The sequence below is a fragment of the Cloeon dipterum genome, chromosome 1, assembly GCF_949628265.1.
Source record: "Cloeon dipterum chromosome 1, ieCloDipt1.1, whole genome shotgun sequence".
Classification (NCBI taxonomy): Eukaryota; Metazoa; Arthropoda; class Insecta; order Ephemeroptera; family Baetidae; genus Cloeon; species Cloeon dipterum.
The window spans coordinates 39,622,688-39,644,213 of NC_088786.1; the positions used below are offsets into that span (position 1 = coordinate 39,622,688).

At 43.2% G+C, this 21,526-nt stretch overlaps 1 protein-coding gene across 1 annotated transcript; it reads left to right on the top strand.

The window, feature by feature from the left end:
* Nucleotides 1–102: 102 nt before the first annotated feature.
* Atg1 (serine/threonine-protein kinase unc-51-like protein Atg1) lies at nt 103–21,499 on the top strand. The gene is made up of 16 exons (XM_065497564.1): nt 103–590; nt 9,410–9,502; nt 11,392–11,442; nt 12,652–12,684; nt 12,755–12,791; nt 13,217–13,399; nt 13,457–13,530; nt 13,957–14,117; nt 15,226–15,759; nt 15,816–16,080; nt 16,146–16,235; nt 17,335–17,964; nt 18,021–18,318; nt 18,381–18,526; nt 19,493–19,628; nt 19,685–21,499. The coding sequence occupies exons 1-16, from the start codon at nt 492–494 to the stop codon at nt 19,756–19,758; spliced, it is 2,904 nt and encodes a 967-aa protein (XP_065353636.1). The 5' UTR covers nt 103–491; the 3' UTR covers nt 19,759–21,499.
* The last annotated feature ends 27 nt before the right edge of the window (nt 21,500–21,526 follow it).

Consider the following 21,526-nt stretch of genomic DNA (forward strand, 5'->3'; position numbering starts at 1 on the left):
GCGCTTGATCGTTCAGAACAACAATAACGGCTGACGTAAACTTTTTACCAGCTGTTTGAGCGCGGCCCGCCTCACTCGACACGAACGTTACGTAAGCCTCCGGCTTTAGCGACTTTCGGTGGAAGGTGCAATGAAAATACGAGGCGAAGAGCGAACCTTGGCGTGCAATTAAACGACGACAGGCGGACTGCGAGGATCGCGGGCTGATTACACTGTTCTCCGAGGTCCGGACGCGTGAAAGAGTGAATCAGAAGGAGCAGCCCGAGTGCGAGTGGCCCGCGAGAGCGAGTCTGCAGTGTCGTCATCATCACACACAGGGTGTAGCTTCGGTTCGGTGAGCGAGGTTATCGATCCGTTTGGCCCAACTTGGACGAGCATAGAGCGACGCCGATGTTTACGCAGTGAGACGCGTCCCCGAGGTGCGTGTCCCGAGGATGATCACATGGACTAAGTAGTCGCGAGTCAAGTTGGCGAACAAAACGCGCAGAACCATGGCGACGTCGGAGGAGGTCGGAGACTTCGAGTACAACCAAAACGACCTCATTGGTCACGGCGCCTTCGCCGTCGTCTTCAAAGGACGCAAAATTAAGGTGAGATCACATTATTTGCAGGGGTAAATTACCGGGCACACCCTTAATTGGGCCAAATTGGGGCAGTGACAGCCGGTTTTTGCTGCGCATCGAGTGACTAATTCGCCGACAAGCAAATAATAATAATTACATACGAGTGGAGGTGCTCCTTTTCCGTTTTGTTTGCATAATTATTACGCATTATTTGCCGTGTATGTGTTTATTTATTTTTATTTTCGTCCTCGCTCGCACGTGTGGTGTTCTTTGCGATTATTTATTAACTGACGCAATCTGCGTCAGATGTGGCGGAATGAGAGTTACAGCGAGTGAAATTGTGCCTAATTTGGACTCGTCAAAACACTCACCAAAGTGGCTACATTCAAATCAGTTTTTTTCGGGCTAGAAACCCTAAAAACATTTTTAAAATTAATTTTGGACAGTTAAAAATAAGAAAATTAATTTTTCGATCGGTTTTTGTCCAGTGTTTGTTTATTTCTCAACGTATGAAACGTTGTTTTGAAATGTCTGTTACCTGCGTGCGTCTCTAAACCGCAATCACGCTTTGTTTTGTTCGTTCAGACCTTCGAATGATAATAGACAAGCGCTTTATCTGTTCAGGAAATTCCGTTTTCGTCGTTGTTGTTGCCGAAATTTATTTGTTGCCCCGTTGAAATGATCTTCTCCTTCATTTTGTCGAGGCCTCGGTGGCTGTGCTGTGACACACTGAAATTAGCTCGACACAATTATTACTCTGTGGCGGCGGTCTCGTTGCAAAAGCAAACGAACAGCTCTCTCTGTCTCTCTATCAATAGCATTGTTTTCGCACCTTTATCTGTGGTGCTGTGCGCCCATTTCCCTGCATAATAATTCGACTGTTGCCGACGGGAAGTAGCAGAAAAGTTGTCGCGATAATTAGCGCAGCTGCCGTCGCCGTTTATTGCGTGCAACACACAGCTTTACTTTCTATATACGCATGCATTATTGCACACTTAACTGATGCCGGCAAATTTATTCCATCTGCTAACTGCTATTTCTTGTGGCTTTCCTTTTTTCCCGGCAATGATTTAATTTTATCTCAATGGGATCTGACAATTTAAATTTTTTCGTCCAGTTTGCGCATCAAAATGGCCGCCGTAAGCGTCTAAACAGTTAAAAATTGAATTTTGGTAGCATTTAAATTTCCCGCCTATAATTTCAGAATCTCACCGCCAGGTTTTGACGATTTTAATTCAGATTTCAATCGGATTTGAAGCAAAATTTAATTTTTCCCATCAGCGGGGTCCAGATTTGCGATGAAATTGGTTCGTACTGCGCAGATCCAAGATGGCGTCTGAACGTGGGAAGCAAAAAGCTCTTTTTGGATTGCCGTTCGTGTGTCAAGAGTTCGTTTTTACGATCCAAAAGACACAATTAGAACAATAATGCAAATTACGTCACAATTTCACGCCACCGGACGCCACATCTGCGCGTCGCACGAATCTGGACCCCGCTGACTTCCATTTTCCCCCGTCAGACCCTATTGGCGGCCATATTTGCGCGGCAATTGCGTTCGCGTTGCAATATATATTTATCCGTAAAGTGGGTTAGCAATTAGGCGAAGGTGCCAATTGCAATTGGAATTAGCTTTGGGCACAGTTTCAATAATTTCTTTTGCTGTTCTCTCGAAGTCTCGATAAAGACACGGCACTTGACTCCGCGTTCGCTGTGCCGAGCTGATAAAAAGCAGAGCAGCCTTGCTAATCGATAATGCCCGTGAATGCTGGCGTCCACGCCGCCGAGGAAATGCCAATTACTCGAACCGACCAGAAAATTAAATGCCGCAACACTCACAGACTCGTGTTTCTTTTCGAAATTCCTTCTCGAGAAACAGAGAGAGAGATCGAAAAGCGTTTTAAAAATAAACTGCAAGAGGAAGAGGCGAATTGACACAAACAAACGCCGCAATGGGGGACTTTTGAGGGAAAGAAATTAAATAAATCAGCGGGAGGTATGGCTCGAAAAAAATGGTCACGTGAAAATGCGCGAAAATAATCAAAATTTGTGGACTAATTGTGTCTTTTGGATCGTAAAAACAATCTCTTGACACTCATACGGCAATCCATTGTTTCCCACATTCAGACGCCATCTTGGATCTGCGCAGAGCAAACCAATTTTATCGCAAATCTGGACCCCGCTGAAATAAATCAAAAATTATTTTTACTGTTTAAATTTAGCATGTTATTTCCGGAGAATAAAATGAAGGTCTCTTCCCTCGAAAAACAAATTAATTTTATGGCCCTTGTTTAAACTTTAAACGCGTTTCGCTAGACAGAAATATATCTTTCTGTTGGTTGCCTTGCACATTGTTTTCCTGATTTTTTTTAATTGCTCCGTTCACGGCGCAGTGCTCGTCGAATGGAATCGAGTCAAAGACCCTGCCTGTGATGTTGTGAATGCATTTGAACCGACCGAGTTCTTGAGTTTGTTGTTGCTCTCGGCCTCAGGAAAATCATGTATAGATGGGAAAATACAGATAATTTCGGCCTGCTCGAGCGTGACCGACGCGAAAACATAATTTAATCGTTTACGACCGTGCAATCCACACTCGTTTCCCTTCGCTCGCTCGATCAAACACTGAAAAACAATTTTAATTTTAAAACCAGACGAGTTTATCGAATGTCGTTTGAAGGAATCCCTTTTTTCAAAAGTCACAATAAGGAAGTGGTGAAAAAAAAACGGCTCTCGATTCTATTTCGAGGAGCGACGAGTTTGGACGTTGAGATGTTGTTTTTTCTCTCTTCCGCGAACGAAAGGCGCGCGCGGAGTGAAGAAAGGCCGTCGTCGTCGTCGGCAGAAGTGTTTCATTTATTTTCTGATGCAACAGTTGTCTAAAATTCGCTCCAGCTGGCCTCGATCGTGCGAGATGCGTTGCAGATGTCCGTCCGGCTCTTTGCAGGTGTTCTGCAAACAAACCCGTACCACTCCTTTTCCACATCGCGCATTTATATATAATTATTTTTCTATTTATTTATTCCTTCCCGCCGCGCTTGTTTACTCGCGCAATGAAATTGCCTTTTCTGCGTCGAAGGATTTGCCAATTTACTTTTATCCACTCAAGGGAAATGGGAAAAAATGTGCTGCTTTTGATGAATTTCTTATAAAAAAATGGCGCAAAAGCCTAAATGTTCCATTGCTCCTTTCATTACACTACTGGAGGCCGAATGCTTCTGTTGTGTTTACTTTAGTAACAGCTGATTAGCCCGGTAATTGGCGAATCGACCGTTAGATGGCACATCAGGCTGATGGAAATGGAACAAAATACGCGGGAATGAGATTATCAGGTCGGCACGCCCCTTTTTTGATGCTTCTGAATGGCCGCTGGACTGTCTAATGATTGGCCTCAGTTATTCGATGCCATATTGAATTCTGACCGGCGGGAAAACCAACACAGATCGCAACCCGGCCCCCGGTGGGAATTTTGGCTGCGCAGTAGGTTTGAATTCGTTTCACGCATGCGCAGTAGTAAGTTTCAGCCTCCCTGTGAGATGAAGAAGCGATCTAAACATACTGCGCATGCTTAAGATGTGCACAAGTTTCCTGCGCAGCTTCAAAATGGGCGAATATTCAAATAACTATAAATTTTGATGCAGCGGGAATTGTGAATCGCTTTTATTGTACCAATACAGGATTACATTCGAAATTGCTTAACTCTCGATTATAGTCAGAATGTTTTTCTATGATCAAGTGTGAATATTTAATAAAGACATACAATAGAAGGCACTTAACTCTTGTTAGTTAGGATAGGATGTTATTTTTGTAATAATAACTATTTGTTCAAATGTACAAATTTCGTGAAATCATTGTTCACTCCAATGCTCTTAGAATGTGTCGTCTCTTGGGCGGTAACCACATTTGCTTTTAAGCATGGACTCAATAGTCCTCGGGTTACTTGAGACTTACTTTTCCACATGTTAACAACGGGCTTGCGTGGGAGTGGTTGGCAGAATGAGTGTGGTAAGAAATAATGATTTCACTGAGCTTACTATTTCTTTTCTTAAATTCACTTTTGGGACTTTTGGCAAGTCGAATTCATTTAATGTTAAATCCTGTCTGTATTCCGGTATAGTGCTCTCAATTTAGTTGATTTAATTTGTTTCACGCATGCGCATTAATGAGTTTTAGCCTGCCTGTGAGATGAAGAAGCGATCTGAACGTACTGCGCATGCTTAACATGCGCACAAGTTTACTGCGCAGCTTCAAAATGGGCGAATATTCAAACAGCTTTAAATTTCGACGTCATATACTGACTTCTGACACTCAGGAACCTGGTCACCGGTGCATTTTACTTTATTGACACGCCCCCTTTTAGAGTAATCGGATGCCAACAGATGGCACCACCGTTGATTTCAAATTTAACGCTGCTGAAAACGAAATTGGCGTTACATAATCGATTTTAGTCGTTTTTTTCGATTTGCTCTAATTTTACGACCTATTTTGTTTTATTAACTATCCAGAAATGCCCTAAGTATTTCAAATCCAGGCATTTTTGCGGTTTTGTAATGGCAACTCATTCATCGAGTGACGCAACGTGAATTTCCATTGTAACATCAACTCGCAATTTAATTTTCTCTCAGTCAGATTGTGCGAATTCACAGTAAACAACACTGATAAGCGAAAAGTCCGACTACTTTTTCTTATTGTCAGACCATATAAAGAATCAGGAAGACATACATCTTCTGCTTTCACTGACAAACATTTATTCAAATAACGAGGTCGGAAAAATCCAGTATGACCAGAGTGCAGCAGGTGGACTGAAAGAAAGAAAGAAAGTTGCATTCTTTTTTGCCGCGCGCGCGTTGATCCGTTTGCATCCGCATAAAGCATCCGCGCCCGCCCGGCGACTCAGTCAGCCAGTCAGTCAGTCTGGCAGTGTGTGTGCACGTGAATGACGCGTGAGAGCACACGCATGGCCTCCAAAAGTCGTTCGCACGTGTATTCTGCTCGAACCCGTTCCCAATAATCTTCCTCTGCGCCGAGCTGCTTGCTGCTTGTGCTTGGTCCCATTACCAAACAACGCAACTCGAAATAAACAAATGCGCTGTTACGTAATCGACCGCGTGTATGACTAATTGAGAATCTTTACTCGTCACTCTTGACGTGGCAGTGCCTAAAAATAATCAAACACTTCTCAAAATTTTTATAATTTTAATTAAAATCCTATTAGAAAATATTTTTAGAGATTTAAAATCGATAAAGATGCTCTGGGGCTGCAGATGTTATGTGAAAATTTCAAAAAATATTTTTCCCTGATTTTCTGTTAAGTTTAAAAATTAAAAATAATTTTTTAGTGATTAACACCGGGGTCCGGATTGCGATCTGAGTTGGTTCCCGCCCGTCAGAAGTCAATATGGCGTCGAAATGTATAGTTTATTTGAATTTACGCCCCTTTTGAAGCTGCGCAGTAAACGTTTGCGCATCTCAATCATGCGCAGTATGTTCAGATCGCTTCTTCATCTCACAGGGAGGTTGAAACTCATCACTGCGCATGCGTGAACCAAATTAAAACCTTCTGCGCAGTCGAAATTCCCACGAGGGGTCCAGATTTTGATCTGTGTTGGTTTCTTTCCGGTTAGAACGTCAAAATGGCGTCAAAGTAATGACGATTTTCAAAGTGATTAAATTAATTCGCCCATTTCCAAGCTGCGCAGTAAACTTGTGCGCATCCTAAGCATGCGCAGTAGGTTCAGATCGCTTCTTCATCTCACAGGGAGGCTGAAAATCATAACTGCGCATGCGTGACCCAAATTAAAACCTTCTGCGCGGTCGAAATTCTCACAGGGGGTCCAGATTTTGATCTGTGTTGGTTCCCGCCGGTCAGAACGTCAATATGGCGTCAGAATAATGGCGGCCAATCAGGATACAATCAAGCGAGCAATCAGAAGCGTCGAAAAAGGGGCGTGCCGACCTAATAATTACATTCCCGCGTATTTTGTTACATTTCCATCAGCCTAACGTGCACATCTAACGGTCGATTCGCCAATTACCGGGCTAATCAGCTTGTTTGTAACTTTCCCGCCGCACTCCACCAGCCGCCATTTCTGCGCGTCGCGTGAATCCGTGAATCCAGCCCCGTTGGTAATAATAACAAATATTCTTGAAGATTTTCCACGGTCAAAGCTCGTTTCGTCTATTTTAAATTAATTTTAACCTCATTTTATAACAAAAAACCATCAAAATAAAAAACAATCAGGTCATTGGCCCAATTTGCAAGTAATTTTCAGCCTGTTTACAACCTACAGACCGCAATATTGGTTAATTGCACTTGCACGCGGCAGGTAGCAACAAGTCAACAAGCGCAGCGTGCTTTCCGAATGCGACACCGCGAATCAGGTTCGAATTATCCGTGAGACAGGCACTCAGGCTGGCAACTGCAGCACTCACTCGCTCAATAAAAATAATTGTACACGTGAGAGCAGAGAGCCGAAGGCGCACACGATGCTGCCAGCCAGCCAGCCAGAAGCCAGAATTGCCGTTTCATGCATCCCGGCAGGCGGGCAGACAGACAAACCGGCCATTTGAAACAACACACACACACAGCAGCGGAAAGTTCAATGCACCCGCACTGCAGTGTGCTGGTCCAGGTGTTTCTTTTTCTTGAGTGCATCTGCACTGAAAATTTTGTTTTTATTAATTAGGGAAAGATTCAAAGTTGTCTCCCTACTGAATCAACTCGCCTAAAATAGGACTGATGTAATTGGAATTATTGTTTTGTTGACTAATCGAGAAAGGCTGGAGATGTTTTGCTCCTTCGAGTTGGTTGATAAACGCAAGAGATTGTTGAACTAGTGCAGCAGGGTGCACACGCACGCTCTCTCACGATAAATCTTGCTCTTGTGACCCACTCTCCTTTCTTCTTCTTCTTCTAGCATCGGGTTACGAACCTGCTCGATTTAATGCCTTTATGGAACTACCACATTCTCAACGTCTTTTTCTGCATCTTCACAAGATCGAGTTTTGTTGCGGCCATGAATTGACACTTTTTTTCGGTTTGGTGGTCAACCAGCGATCTTTTCTCACAAAACGGTGAATTAATTTTTTTCTGGCGAGCTGCACGAATGCAATTTATTGAGCCAGCAGAGGGTAACTTTTGACTAACGGACGCACGCAATTTTAAATATTCGTGTCAAAATTGGTAATTTTTTCATATAGAAAAGTGTCTGTTTAATTTTGAGGACTGTCTCGTTACTTGAAATCTGATTTTAATTCCCGAAAAAGAGTTTCACACACTGTTGGACAGATCTCGACGAGAGGAATTGAATTGAATTAGAGAAAATTTGAAACAATTGACCAGTTGCATAAACCCTTAGTTATTGAAGCCACCAACAGATGGTGCAACCACAGACTTTCTTAAAAATTTATTTTAAGCGGTTTTAAGGCATTTCCGCTGCGATTTCAGACTCAATCTAGCTATTTTGCTTCTTTTAATTAATTTGCTTTTCTGTTGACGTGCTGAAAACCAAAATCGGTTCAGCCATTCGCCGTAGAAACGTTGGAAAAGATTTTTTTATTTCAAAAAATAGTTTTTCACGATTCTACGGCGAATGGCTGAACCGATTTTGGTTTTCAGCACGTCAAAAAATAGCAAATTAATTGAAGAATGCACGGTAGCTAGATTGAGTCTGATATCGCAGCGGAAGTTAATTAAAATCGAAAGTCTACGGTGGCGCCATCTGTTGGCGGCTTCGAACACTTAGGGTTTATGCAACGGGTGAATTATTTCTCTAGCAAGGTCCTCAATTAAATGTTTATTAAATTCTGTCAAAAACTTAAATAAATTTCAACTTGAAAATCGGTTTTTTTATCAATTTATCTAATTAAAAATTAAAATCAATCACAATTTGACCAAAAATCCCGGAAATGTTCTTCAACTCCCTTCGTTACACCCCTTGATTATTAAACTGGTGGGGGAAACGCGTTTTTAATCCGCCAACAGATGGCACCACCGTTAAATTTCAAATTTCACTTCCTATTTCATACTTAAAACCTTCTTCCTGTGCATCCTTTGCTTTAAAAAATTAATTTAACGTGCTGAATGCCTTGAAACATTGTTTCTTAGGTTTCCTTCTCGATTTACGGAACTGATTTATCAAACTCCTTTCTGTAAAATGTCAAAATAATTGAAATAATTGATCAAAGACAATAATAAACGATCAGGGTTAACCGGCTGTGACGGTTACATTATTCGTTCGTTCGTTGGTTGCTCAACCCACGCGTCCAGCGGCAATGAATTTAAATTGCCCTCACTCGCCGTAATATATACTTTTACTGCTTCACAATGGCATCTACCGAGAAAGAAATCCTCCGCTCGAAAACAACAACAATAACAAATTCCCAAAATCCGGCGCAGTTTGGCGAAGAAACTGCGTCGTCGTCGTCGGCGTTATTAGGCCACGAGAGTAGATGACCCGAAAATAATGGCGCGGCTGACCCAGACATTGAAGAAAGCCAGATGATGCGATCCTCTCCTCAATCAGCACGGGGAATTTATATCAAAAAAGAGAACACTCGCTGCCTGCTCTCGTCATTCGAGATAATAAAAAAGGTTATCTCGGTGATTCATCAGACTTCTTGTTGCCAATGATGCTGACATCGTGACTGTGGTTAAAATTTGCAAGGAGTGAATGAACTTCTAAATATAATTCTTCAGTAATAGCTAGAACATGACTTGTGTTTATTTGAATTAAATTTAATATTTAATCTCAAGGTTTTTGTGTCATTAATTTTGTGTAACCGGTTTTTACGAATATATAAATAATTGCTTCCTTGAATTAAAAATTATTCGGATTGATTTTGTGTTGCAGAGCCCGTCTTGCGTGGTAGCTATTAAAAGGATCACCAAGAAGAACCTGGCCAAATCGCAGAACCTGCTCGGCAAGGAGATCAAAATCCTGAAGGTGAGCAAAACATTGAAAACATGCCATGCAGATTCCAACCGGAATAGCAAATAAATAAACAATTTGTTATGCAACACGACAGCTGTTTGTGTTGCATCCGTAAAAGGACCGCCCAAGGAAATATTTTCTCAAAATGCGACTAATCCGACAGAGTGGCCTTGCCAATTCTTCTCGAGTTTTTTTTTTGTTCGTTCGTCTCGAAGTTTCTCCCATTTTGACTTGCAAATATCTATCTGCTTCCTGGTCCGAATGTATTCCATCGGCGGGGCACCACAATGGTGTCTAGATATAGAAATAAATTTAAAGGACGGCATTGACATATGATGAGAATTAAGACAGTGCCTTTCTCTCGCGCGCCAAGGTCGCTCGCTCGACCCGGCGAATCCATACAGCGAGCGAACCAACAAACGAGTCGTGCGGTTGACGCAGCCAGCCCAAGCCCACCTTATCTCTCCGCGAGCGCAGAGCATCCTCTAGCCCTTAGAATAATTCATATGAAACGCCGGGGGGTCGTCCATTTTAAACTCTGGCCTTTCGAGTACCGAAATAAACCGCGCAACAATAGGGGGTAATTTTGTCCTTAACATTACGCTCCCTTGAAGACACACAATGTGAACAGGATGGACGGTTAAAAACGTTAAAATGCTTAATTTTTAAATTAAATGGTCTAATTAAATTAATTAATGGCATTCCGGGAAAATTAAAGACGGTCTTTGACGAAGTTTCTGAGCTCACCAATCGATTCCTGAGGGTCGAATTAGGTAGAAAATATATTTTTTCCGACCATAACGTACATCGCGACGTGCGAATTTTTTTCCCGCCAAAACAATTTGAATGCGAGAAGTGCGCATGCGTCAGAGCTGGCTGGATTTGACAAAGAAGTAATGGTCTCTCTGCAAGTGCTCGAACCAGCTCTCACGCATGCGCAGTTCTCGCAAATACGTTTATATTGTTTTGGCGGGAAAAAGGTTCTTACGTCGCGCTCGACTTTTTGGTCTGAAAAACTATCCACTTTACCTAATTCGACCCTCAGGAATCGATTGGTGTGCTCAGAAACTTCTTAAAAGATGGTATTTAATGCCAAAATGCCACGTGGATGGTTGAATTTCTCTTGATTAATTTTATTAACAGTGTTTCTTATTTTATATTCCATAAACGGCATTGAAAATTAATGTCTATTTGGGTCTGGAAGTTCTGAATTCTCGGATAATAGTTTATTAACTTGATAAAATTTAATTTCAGTGTGTTTTGGTTCATATAAATATCATTGTACCGCACTGTAATTAAAAAATCTCCTCTTTATTTTGAAACTCATATCAATTTATGTAATCGCAGTTCAAAATATGCAACCCGGCTAGTAAATAAATAAATAAATGAGCAGTGCTGCTTTTGGCGTTTGTGTGGCTTGGCTGGCTGGCTAGCTTGAGCTCGCTCGCTCGCTCGGCGTAATTACCGAGTTGGAACCAAGGCTGCGCGAGGGATCAAATGGCTCGCTGCGAAAACTCACTCGCTCGCTCGCCCGCTCCTCGCTCGGCGATTTTTATTGCACGGCTGACACCCACAATTTATTTCGGCTCCTTTTTCGGACGCACTGCGAGGATTGCGGAAGGCGGGCGGGCGGGCTGCCGGGTCATTATGCCGCTGGCTGGCTCTTCAAACTTCAAACACACACACATGCGGAGATCGGGACCTTGGATCGCGCGCGCGCACACACGAGTGCCTCTATATTTAGCAGCCGCGCCGCGGCCGCAATTTCTTCATTCATGCATTGTGCGAATAATTATGACAGCTTGTGCGTCTGACTCGAAATTGATATTATTTTAAATTAATAATTCTTCACGGCTGAGTGTTTCTCTTAGCATTGAGCTAATCGTTTCTTTCTGTTGTAGGAGTTGACCGAGCTGCATCATGACAACGTCGTGGCTCTCCTGGACTGCAAGGTAAACAAAGGCAATTTCCTCACGCGATCGAACGATCTCTTCATGGTGCAAATAGAAATAATAACGCACTGCAGCCCTCCCGCCCGCCGCGCGTGAGGTCAACCACTAGAATAACAATTACCATTACACGATTCATCTCTGCGTTCACATCCCACACACGCAATTATTACACACTTCATTGCTGCTTGATAAAAAAAAGAATTATTCAATGTAATGCGCGACTCGTTCCCCCTTATTCAGACACGTGTTTATCAGGTTTTTAGGCGTATACTGATTTAAAATTTAAATTGCTTTGCATTTATCTTCCGGCTTGTTTACATAAATGATTTTTTTATCTAAATTTAACCGCCAAAATGCGGTAGTTTAGTTTGTTTTTGACAGGGACTGTTTTAAACCTCAGTGCAGTTTCCCGGGAAATTTAAAAAGGGGGCGTGTCAAGGTAAAAACCGCGTAAAATGTAAAAATCTTTGGCTATGAATGAAATTAACGGGTGAAATCCATTGAAAAATTCATCTTCATTGCGATTAATCGGTATTTTTGTCGATATCGTTAGAAAAATCGATTTTAAAATTAGACAAAATTATATTAATTTCATGATTCTTGCTCCAGATGTCTCTTTCAAGTGGTAAAACTGTCTACGTAATGATTAAATTGAACAAAAAGAGATTTTTTAGCTACCAGCAACGCGTAATTGAAGGGGCGTGGTTTCCCGGGAAATTTAAAAAGGGGGCGTGTCAAGGTAAAAAACGCGTAAAACGTAGAAATCTGAAGTTTTTACTGAAATTAACGGGAGAATCCATTGCAATATTCATCAGTTAGTTGATTAGCCGGCATTTTAGTCGATATCGTGAGAAATATTCATTTTTAAACTGAGACTGAATATTTTTAAATCAGAAAATTTCAAGATTTGTGCTTTATATGTCTCTTAAAGTGCAAAAACGGATCACAAAGAGATTATTTAGACCCTAACAACGCGTCAAATTATATTATTCACCAATTTTCAGAGTGCGTTAGTGGTTTTTTCCTAGGAAATTAAAAAAGGGGCGTGTCAAGCGAATTTTTCAGCCATAAACTATTACGGCAGGCATGTTAACTCCGAGTTTTCTTGCGTTCCGGCATTGAAAATATATTGAATTTGTTATGCAACCATTTATTTATTTATTTATTTATTCCTCTTACACCATTATAAAACGCTGAATTATGTTTCAGGAAACGCCGATCTACGTGTACCTGGTGATGGAGGTGAGATAACGATTCCTCCGCATAACTGAGACCCTCTTGAATAACCAATTCCGTGTTTGATTTCTTTCAGTATTGCAACGGTGGCGACTTGGCGGATTATCTGCACGGTAAGATTATATAATATTAATATTCTTACATCGATGCAAACTACGAAAAATTATAATTATTTATTCATCAAATATTTATGCCAAAATCTAGCTGTTGAAAACAATACCTTAAGGATTTCAGCGAATTTCTTCTTCTGGTGCCACCAGTTTTTCTATCTCGACGGTTGAGAAAAACAGAAGAAATGCTCACTAATTTTATTTTTTATTTTTTTGTAGCTCATATTTTTTGTTCTGCTTTTATTAAGTCACGATATAAATTTGGCACAATTTTTTTTTTTACTTTCATGTGAGGAAAATGATGCAGTTTCACGAAAAATCTCCCTATTTCCGTTTAGAGGTTTTCAAGGGTACGCAAATTTCTTTCGGAATGCTTTTGATGCGGAGCGTGTTTATATTAATTGATATTTTTTATGTGCAATCGGCAGCCAAGGGGACGCTGAGCGAGGACACGATTCGACTCTTCCTGCGGCAGCTGGCCGGCGCGATGAAGGCGCTGCACGCCAAGGGCATCGTCCACCGCGACCTGAAGCCGCAGAACATCCTCCTCAGCCACAACATCACCAGTGCAAAGTCCTGCCCGCAGCCCCACGAAATTAGACTCAAAATCGGTGCGTTTCAAATTAATGATTTTTTTTAAATAAAATTAATTTTCCTTCTGGGTTCAGCGGACTTTGGGTTCGCCCGATTTCTGCAGGACGGCGTGATGGCAGCCACTCTTTGCGGATCTCCGATGTACATGGTAATAATAATTCGAGAAATTTCTTTAACGCAATAATTGCAATTTAATCGGTTCAACGAGGACTTTTATTGCACCTAAATCCGATTAGATAAAACAAAAACACGGTGAAATGTGCCAGAAACGCAATAATGAACTAGTTTCCACTAGGTTTTAATCAAAGAAATTCGGCAATCTTTTGTTTTAAACTGGGTTGATTGCGTCAAAGATACAGAAAGACATCCAATTTAAATATTGCGATCTCGATTATTGGAAACAACAGAAAGACGCGTCGTCGTGCTGATGCTGATAACCACTTTGCGAGGCGTTGAACTTGAATCGAGATTAAAGAAAACATGCTGCTTGTTATTCACACGGATTTCCCGAGAAAAATTAACAAGAAGGTTCTAGCGTATATTTCAGACTTATGCAAAATGTTTTTTTTTTCAGGCTCCAGAGGTGATTATGTCGCTGCAGTACGACGCCAAAGCCGATCTCTGGAGTTTGGGCACGATCGTGTTCCAGTGCCTGACTGGAAAGGCGCCCTTCCAGGCCCAGACGCCGCAAGCTCTCAAACTTTTCTACGAGAAAAACGCCAACCTGGCGCCAAAGTAAGTTTTTTCTTGATTTTCCCTACATAAACCTATCTTCCCGTGTAATAAAATCGCCATTTTTGCGAAATTTGGCGCAACTTGGAAATCAAATTTCTGGATTAAAAAATTAAATTAAATCATGTACTTCAAAATTGCGCAGATTTTGGGGCCTAAAAAATGGAGAATTTCACGGCCAGTCTGATGAACTTTGGTTTTCCGTCGTGCGACCCATAGGAGCCGAGTAATTAATTTTTAAAGTCGAAAAAACGCGATTTGTGACACTTGCCAACTGTCGTTTTGGGGGCCCAGGCGGGGCCCTATGGGCCTGTCGGCGATGATTTTAGTACTAATCGACCCTCCATGGCAAGGCACGTCTGCCTGTGTTTGATTTTTAAAAATCGGACCATTTTCTGAATTTTTAAAAAAATATATCGGCCGATTTTTCAAAAAAAGTCAAAATTTTAAATGGCTTCCGCTGGTCTAGGGCGAAACTTGGAAAAATTGCCTCTCAATCGACGCGAAATTTATCTTGGATCATTTCAGATCAAATACGAGCCCATAAAATTAAAATCCTCGGAGGATATATTTTTTTAACTTTTTAAAAGCGTGATATCTTAGCATGGGAAATAATTTTTTTTTTCCAAACAGGGAATCTAAAGTTTTTTAACGACTTCATTACACGCTAAAGACAACTGCCGGTCTAGAAACCAATTTTCAGATTTTTTGCGGCCATAGAAAAATTAAAATTAATTATTTTCTTGGATTTCTTGGCTTTTCGACTCGTGCTAAAATGGATTTATTTTTCTTAAAATTCAACCGTTTGTCCGATGGTCGACCGCGACCCCTCATTAGACAGGTCTCAGACGGGGCTTTGACCTGCGGTACCTTAACGACCTTTTTTCAGGGTACCCCGACCTGATATTTGCTCCAAGACCAGTTCTTAATGCGTTTTTTCACTAAATGTGAGTTACTAGGCAAAGATTTGTAGTTTTGCGAGCGCCGACGCTTATTTTTGGGTCTTTTTGGACAATTTCGCCTCCTCGACAGTCAGTTAAAAGCGCCCGTCGGGAAGCCCGTGGGGCGCAATCCACCTATTATTTTTAAAAATTACAATTTTGTCCCACAGGATTCCGTCTGGGACGTCGCAGGATCTGGCCGACCTTCTGATGGGTCTGCTGAAGCGCAACGCGAGGGACCGGATGGACTTTGACCAATTTTTCGGCCATCCCTTCCTGAAAAAGGGCTCGGTGCGCAGCCCGAAGAGCTCGACGGCGCCGATGGCGGTGCCCTCGCGGAAGCAGGGCACGCCCACCTCGACCACACCAGGCACCTCGGCCAGAAGTCCGCCGTCGAACAGCACGACGCCTTCGTCCAGTCCCGTGGTAGGCCATTTGCCGCCTTCGCCAGGTACTTTGCTCTACACGGAGACGTTCAAGAGTCCGATGGAGGCGCAGGGCGGCGAGGGTCCGTGCAACTCTTCCTCGTCGATCGCCTCGATGACGGCGACCACGACCGGACAGAACCTGACCAGCAGTTCGATCGAGCAGGACGACTTCGTGCTCGTCCCAAACCACATCCCGTCGGACGAGAACTCGAGCGACGGCAGCAACATCCTCGGCCGCTCGCCCAGAATGAGCGGCACGCCGACAGAATTATCAGAGTAATAATTACAACTGTTTAAAAGTTATAAATTCTCATTTTTTTCTTTCCTTCCAGTCACTCTTCGAGGAGTCCAAAGAGTGGCGGCTTCCTGAGGACAAACTTCACGCAGGCGAGTCCTCCGCGGCCGAGTTTCCTCCCCGTGAGCGACCAGTCGGGCGCTCCGGCGGCCGCGGCCTCTTCGACGGCGCGCAAGCTGGGCTCGGAGCCGATTCCGGTGCCGACGCAGCGCAGCGCCTACCAGCAGATCCACGGCAGCCTGCAGTCAGACAACAACAACGTGGAGGCGTGCGGCGTCGCGGACAACATGTCGCCGGTCAGAGTGAGTGCCAATTCACGTCAGCGGTTGCCTCACTAATTCTCGTTTTTGTGTGTGTGTGTTGGCAGAATTCGGTGCCAAGATCTCAGCCCATCAGTATGAGGCGGCAAAGCGAACGCAACAACGGCGTCGAGCTCAATTCCATCTCGCCGCCAGCTGTGAGTCTGACTTTGCATTTTTTTTAACTAGCTGACCTAAATTATTATCATATCTGGTTTGGAATTTATTTTTTATTGATCGCAGAGGAAAAATATTTTAATGATTTTTGTAGTCCGATTTGTTAAAAAAAATTCCCGCCTCTTTTCGTCAATTTCTGACTGGGAAAATAACATTTGGACAATTTCCGTACCTGATAAAGTCCTTTCAGACAATTTTGTACCTGAATAAGTCCTTCAGGACAACTTCTGTACCTGGTAAAGTACTTCAGGACAAATTCTGTACCTGAAAAAATCCTTCAGGACAACTTTCGCACCTGATGAAGTCCTGTAGGACAACTTTTGTACCTGAAAAAGACTTTTAGGACTACTTTCGCACCTGATAAAGTCCTTTCAGACCAATTCTGTACCTGAAAAAATCCTTCAGGACAATTTCCGTGCCTGATAAAGTCCTTTCAGACATATTCTGTACCTGAATAAGTCCTTGAGGACAATTTCCGTACCTGGTAATGTACTTCAGGACAATATCCGTACCTGTTAAATTACTTTAGGACAACTTTTGTACCTGAAAAAGTCCTCAAGGACAGCAACCTTACCTGAATAAGTCCTTCAGGACAACTTTTGTACCTGAAAAAGACTTTTAGGACTACTTTCGCACCTGATAAAGTCCTTTCAGACCAATTCTGTACCTGATAAAATCCTTCAGGACAATTTCCGTGCCTGATAAAGTCCTTAAGGACAGCAACCTTACCTGAATAAGTCCTTCAGGACAACTTCCGTACCTGGTTAAGTCCTTTAGGAACCTTCCGTACTTGATAAAGTCCTTTCGGACAAATTCTTCACCTGAGTAAGTCCTTCAGGACAATTTCCGTACCTGAAAAAGACCTTTAGGACAACTTTCGCACCTGATAAAGTCCTTCGTCACAGTAACCTTACCTGATAAAGTCCTTTATGATCCTACCGTACCTGAAAAAGTCCTTCAGGACAACTTTCGTACCTGATTAGGCTCTTTTGGGCTATTTCCCCATTGGTTAAAGTCCCTTTTAACAAATATTCAGCTGATTTTTAATTAATTCTGAATATTTTTTGTTCGTGTTCGCAGGTGCAGTTCACGCTGGGCACGCCGCCGAGCGCAGGTCGTCGTCGGTCGGCGTCCGGCAGCTCGTGCGGGACGCCGCCGCCGGTGACGACGTGGCAGGTGTCGCCGGTGACGCAGTACGCGGTGCTGGCGTCGTCGGCGCGCCACGCGACGCCCAACAGCTCGCCGATGCGCCGCTCGGGCATCTGCTCGTCGCCGCTGCTGGCCGGCTTCACGGCCCCGGTGCCGGCGGGCGGCGGCGCCGCGCCGCTGGCGCCGATCCTCGGCTCGCCGACTCGCGGCGGCGGCGGCTTCGACAACGCGTTCGCGCAGACGGGCGGCAGCGACAGGTGCGGCAACGTGGCCTCGCCGGCCGACTGGAAGCTGGTGGCGCGCGCCGCCACGCTGCCCGACATGGCCACCGACAACCAGGTGGCCGCGGCGGCGGCGGCCGCCTGCCGCACCCACGTCGAGCTCACCTCGCAGCTGGCCGCCGAACTGCAGAGGAGGCCCAGCTACGGCTTCTTCCACGAGCAGGCCGACCCCGTCTTCGGCACGTCGCCCCCGCAGGCCGCCGCCGCTGCGGCCAACGCGGCCTCCGACGGCCCCATCACGTTTGTCGCCCCCGAGCTGCCCGAGGAGACCCTTTTGGAGGTTTTAAAATACATTTTTTGCATAAAATTACAATTTATTAATTATTAAAATTGCAGAGAGAGCATAATGAGACTTTAGCGAAACTGAACTTCGTGCTGGCGCTGGTGGACTGCGTCATCGAGCTGGCTCGTACGCGCGCCACGCCGCTGCCCGGACTGGCCGAGAGCGTGGCCGCGGTGCCGACGGCCGGCTCGCCGTGCTCGCCAGGCCAGGCGAAACTGTCGGACGGCACGCGCAGGGCCGAGCAGCTCGTGCTGCTGGTGCGCGCCCTGCAGCTGCTCAAGTCTGGCCTCAACCTGGCGAACATGGAACTCAAGGCTGGACGCCTCCAGCCCTCCTCCACCGTCAAATCAGGTTTGCTTAACAATTTTTAATTCAACGAAAGCAATTTAAATGTGAAAATTGTTGTTTTTCAGTGGTCTCGAAGCTGAACGAAAAGTTCCACTACTGCCTGTCCACGTGCAAGCAGCTCAACATGCCCGGGTTGCTGCAAAAGGCGGGAGTTGACACCAACACAAGCATCGCGGCGGACAGGATCCTCTACAATTACGCAATAGAAATGGTGAGTGGCCGTTTTATCACATTTACCACTGAAAATTCCCTTTGAAATGCTCTAAAATTAATATTTTTGGCTTAAAAACCGTCAATATTATTGGTATTTTTAACTAATTAAGGAAAGACCCAGTCGTTTCCTCAAAACTCGACTGAAGAAACTTTTTGGCCCAAGAATCGACGAATTTTCTTCAACTCTGTTCATTACACCTCTTTTACACGCCCCTTTTTTAAACATAAACCGCATTTTGAGTCGCTAACAGATAAATTTAAACCTAAAAACGAATTATCAAGCCTGTAAAAATTCTTGCTGTCGCATTCTGAACCTTTGTTGGCTCTCAGCGAGCAAAAATTGAATATTTGGCGCGAATTCTGTACAAGAATTTTCGTTTTATCCTATTTCCTGCATTCTTATTGGCTGATTTAATTTAATAATCAAATTAAAGTCTGAAAACATGTCAGTCGTACGTGTTTTTTGCATTTTTAAGTGGGGAAAATAAATCATAACAATTGAAATTCGTCAAATTCTTAAATCATGCAGATTTGGCGCGAATTTCGGGCAAGAATACTCGCTCTTGTTCATTCCTGCATGCTGATTGGCTGATTCAAATTTAAAACTGAAATATGCCCAAATAATACGTTATTTTGGCCCTGTTTAAGTGAGGAAAGTATTTCATATCTCGCTTTAAGTTAGTCAAAATCCTCAATCATGTGGTTTTGGCGCGAAATTTGATCAAGAATCCCGATTTCCTGCATCCAATCTCGTGATTTGTGAGAATTCGTGGGAAATCAGCCATTCAAATTCTCTCTGCCGTGGAAATTCTTAACGGATTTTTGGCGGGAAACGGTTACAGCCTCAAGGATCCATCAAAATCTCAAATTTTTTAATCAAGAAATTCGCATTAATCAAATTTTGAAGAAACGGATGCCTCTCTCTAGCACGAAGAGACCATTATTAATATAATAAAATTTTCAGTGTCAGTCAGCCGCGCTGGACGAGCTCTTCGGCAACCCGCAGGAGTGTTTCCACCGGTATCAGACGGCACAGATTTTGCTGCACAGCCTGTCGCAGCAAGTGCAGCACGAGCACGACCGGACCCTCCTCTCGAAATGTAACACACGCGGCAGCCATCTTTATTCCACTGATAGAATTCTATAAAATTTGCAGACAAAGACGCAGTCGAGAAGAGACTGTACGTGCTGCAGCAGCAGGGCTACATTTACGCTTACGACTCGACCTGATTGGTGCTCTTGGCGTGGTTGCTCGGCGTCGGACCCACTGACCTGCCAGTCCCGCACCTCCACAAACCAACTTCGCCAAGAGCCAGTCCTCAAAGTAGTGAAACTAAGGAAACATTTGCAACGTAAACTCACTTAGCAAAACAAAGAAGGAGAAATAAATATACAAAAATACTACAGAGCACGCGTACTCGGAGACCTCGACAGTCCAGTTCTTAACCGAAAAACACTCACTTTCTAGGCGTGAGTTGAGTATCGCGGGAATTCTTTCAGATGGATTCTTTGGGGTGGCGGGAAAAACCGTTGCCATGGAATTTCGGGGATATTCGGCCAATCACAATGTAAGATAATCATGAATTCCAAACAAGAATTCTCGTCCTGTCGGAAATTCTTAGCTAATTTTGGCGGGAAACGAATTGAGCCTCAAGAATCCATCCAAATTAAACCTTCCCGCGCTGCGAATTCACGTGAACGTCGTAGGCAAACAGATTCGCTTGAAATTCTTGTAAATACACACGCAGTAAAAGAAAAGAAAAGCAAGCGAAGCCGCGAATAATAACCGAGTGTACCTAAAAAAGTGAATTTATCTCATTGTAAATAGCTTGGTAGCGATAATAACCGGACAGAGCACACACCCACTTTTCAGTTTTGATGACGGACACGCTGCATTTTGCTTTTACATACATAATAAATAAATGCGTAGAGGCATGGATGACAAATGAACACTGATCTCGTTAAGTAAACTGCCCGTAGAGTATGTCGAATTGAAAAAAAAAATAATGAAAGAATTAAAAGAAGCAAGGTGCAGTATGGTAACACCCACACACTATTGTATAAATCGTATATATATATTTTAAAATAATAAAACACACTCATACGCTGTATGTTATATGATTTCTGCTGCCGATCACACTCACACTCTACTTTAATAACTATTATGTATAGCTATATATTACGATACATTAATGATAAAACGATACACACGTAGAGGAAATTTGTAATCTAGTCCACCGACCCGCAAGCAAACACCTGCAAATAATTATAAACAATAATCTAACGACGGCGGTTTGATTTTCCGTTTTATTACTATACAACTCACTGTGTTAGTCTGAGATTAGAGGCGGAGCATCAAATGCCCACATCCACGATAATTAATTCAATTTTGCTGCTCTCCATTCGACATTTAAAATTATTGTAATTAACTGCTGTGGTTGTGCTGCTTTCTCTGTTCCAAAAAGTTTTGCGTCTTCCGCTATTTTTTGCAGCTCGTTTATTGATTGTTTAAACAGTGATATATGTTTCAAAGCCTATACAAATATAATTATATCAATGTCCTAAGTAGCTGAGTGTACGAACAAAATAACAAACTCTGAAAGTGGCTTTTCTCTATCTCTCTGTAATTATAATGAATAAATTGAAAAAGCCACTTTTCTCGTCTTGTCAGTCACGCTGCTTTTGATTTGAACGCCTTGATGTGTTGTTGTTAGTTGTTGCTGTTGTTGATTATCCAGGAGTGATGATAAAAATACGCAAATTGCGTGCTGAAATGTATTTTTTGATCGAGGGAGGGAGCGCGCCGAGCGGAGACGAGAGAGTGAGTGCGATGCGTTTTCTATGATTTCGCGCGCGAGGCAAATTTATTGTTTTCTCCCCCCACACTCACCCCAATTGACTTTGTATCAGTTGTGTATGTACTGTACCTCTGAGATGAATCCAAAATATATAGCAAGCCTTTTCACAACTACCACTCGCCTTTCTTTAAGTTTCACCA

What these genes read in the sequence shown, in the direction of transcription:
- Atg1 (XM_065497564.1), top strand. Translation starts at nt 492, where the DNA reads ATGGCGACGTCGGAGGAGGTCGGAGACTTCGAGTACAACCAAAACGAC. An exon ending in TGGCTCTCCTGGACTGCAAG is followed by an intron (nt 11,443 to 12,651) that starts GTAAACAAAGGC and finishes ATTATGTTTCAG; the next exon opens with GAAACGCCGATCTACGTGTA. An exon ending in CTCCTCCACCGTCAAATCAG is followed by an intron (nt 18,319 to 18,380) that starts GTTTGCTTAACA and finishes GTTGTTTTTCAG; the next exon opens with TGGTCTCGAAGCTGAACGAA.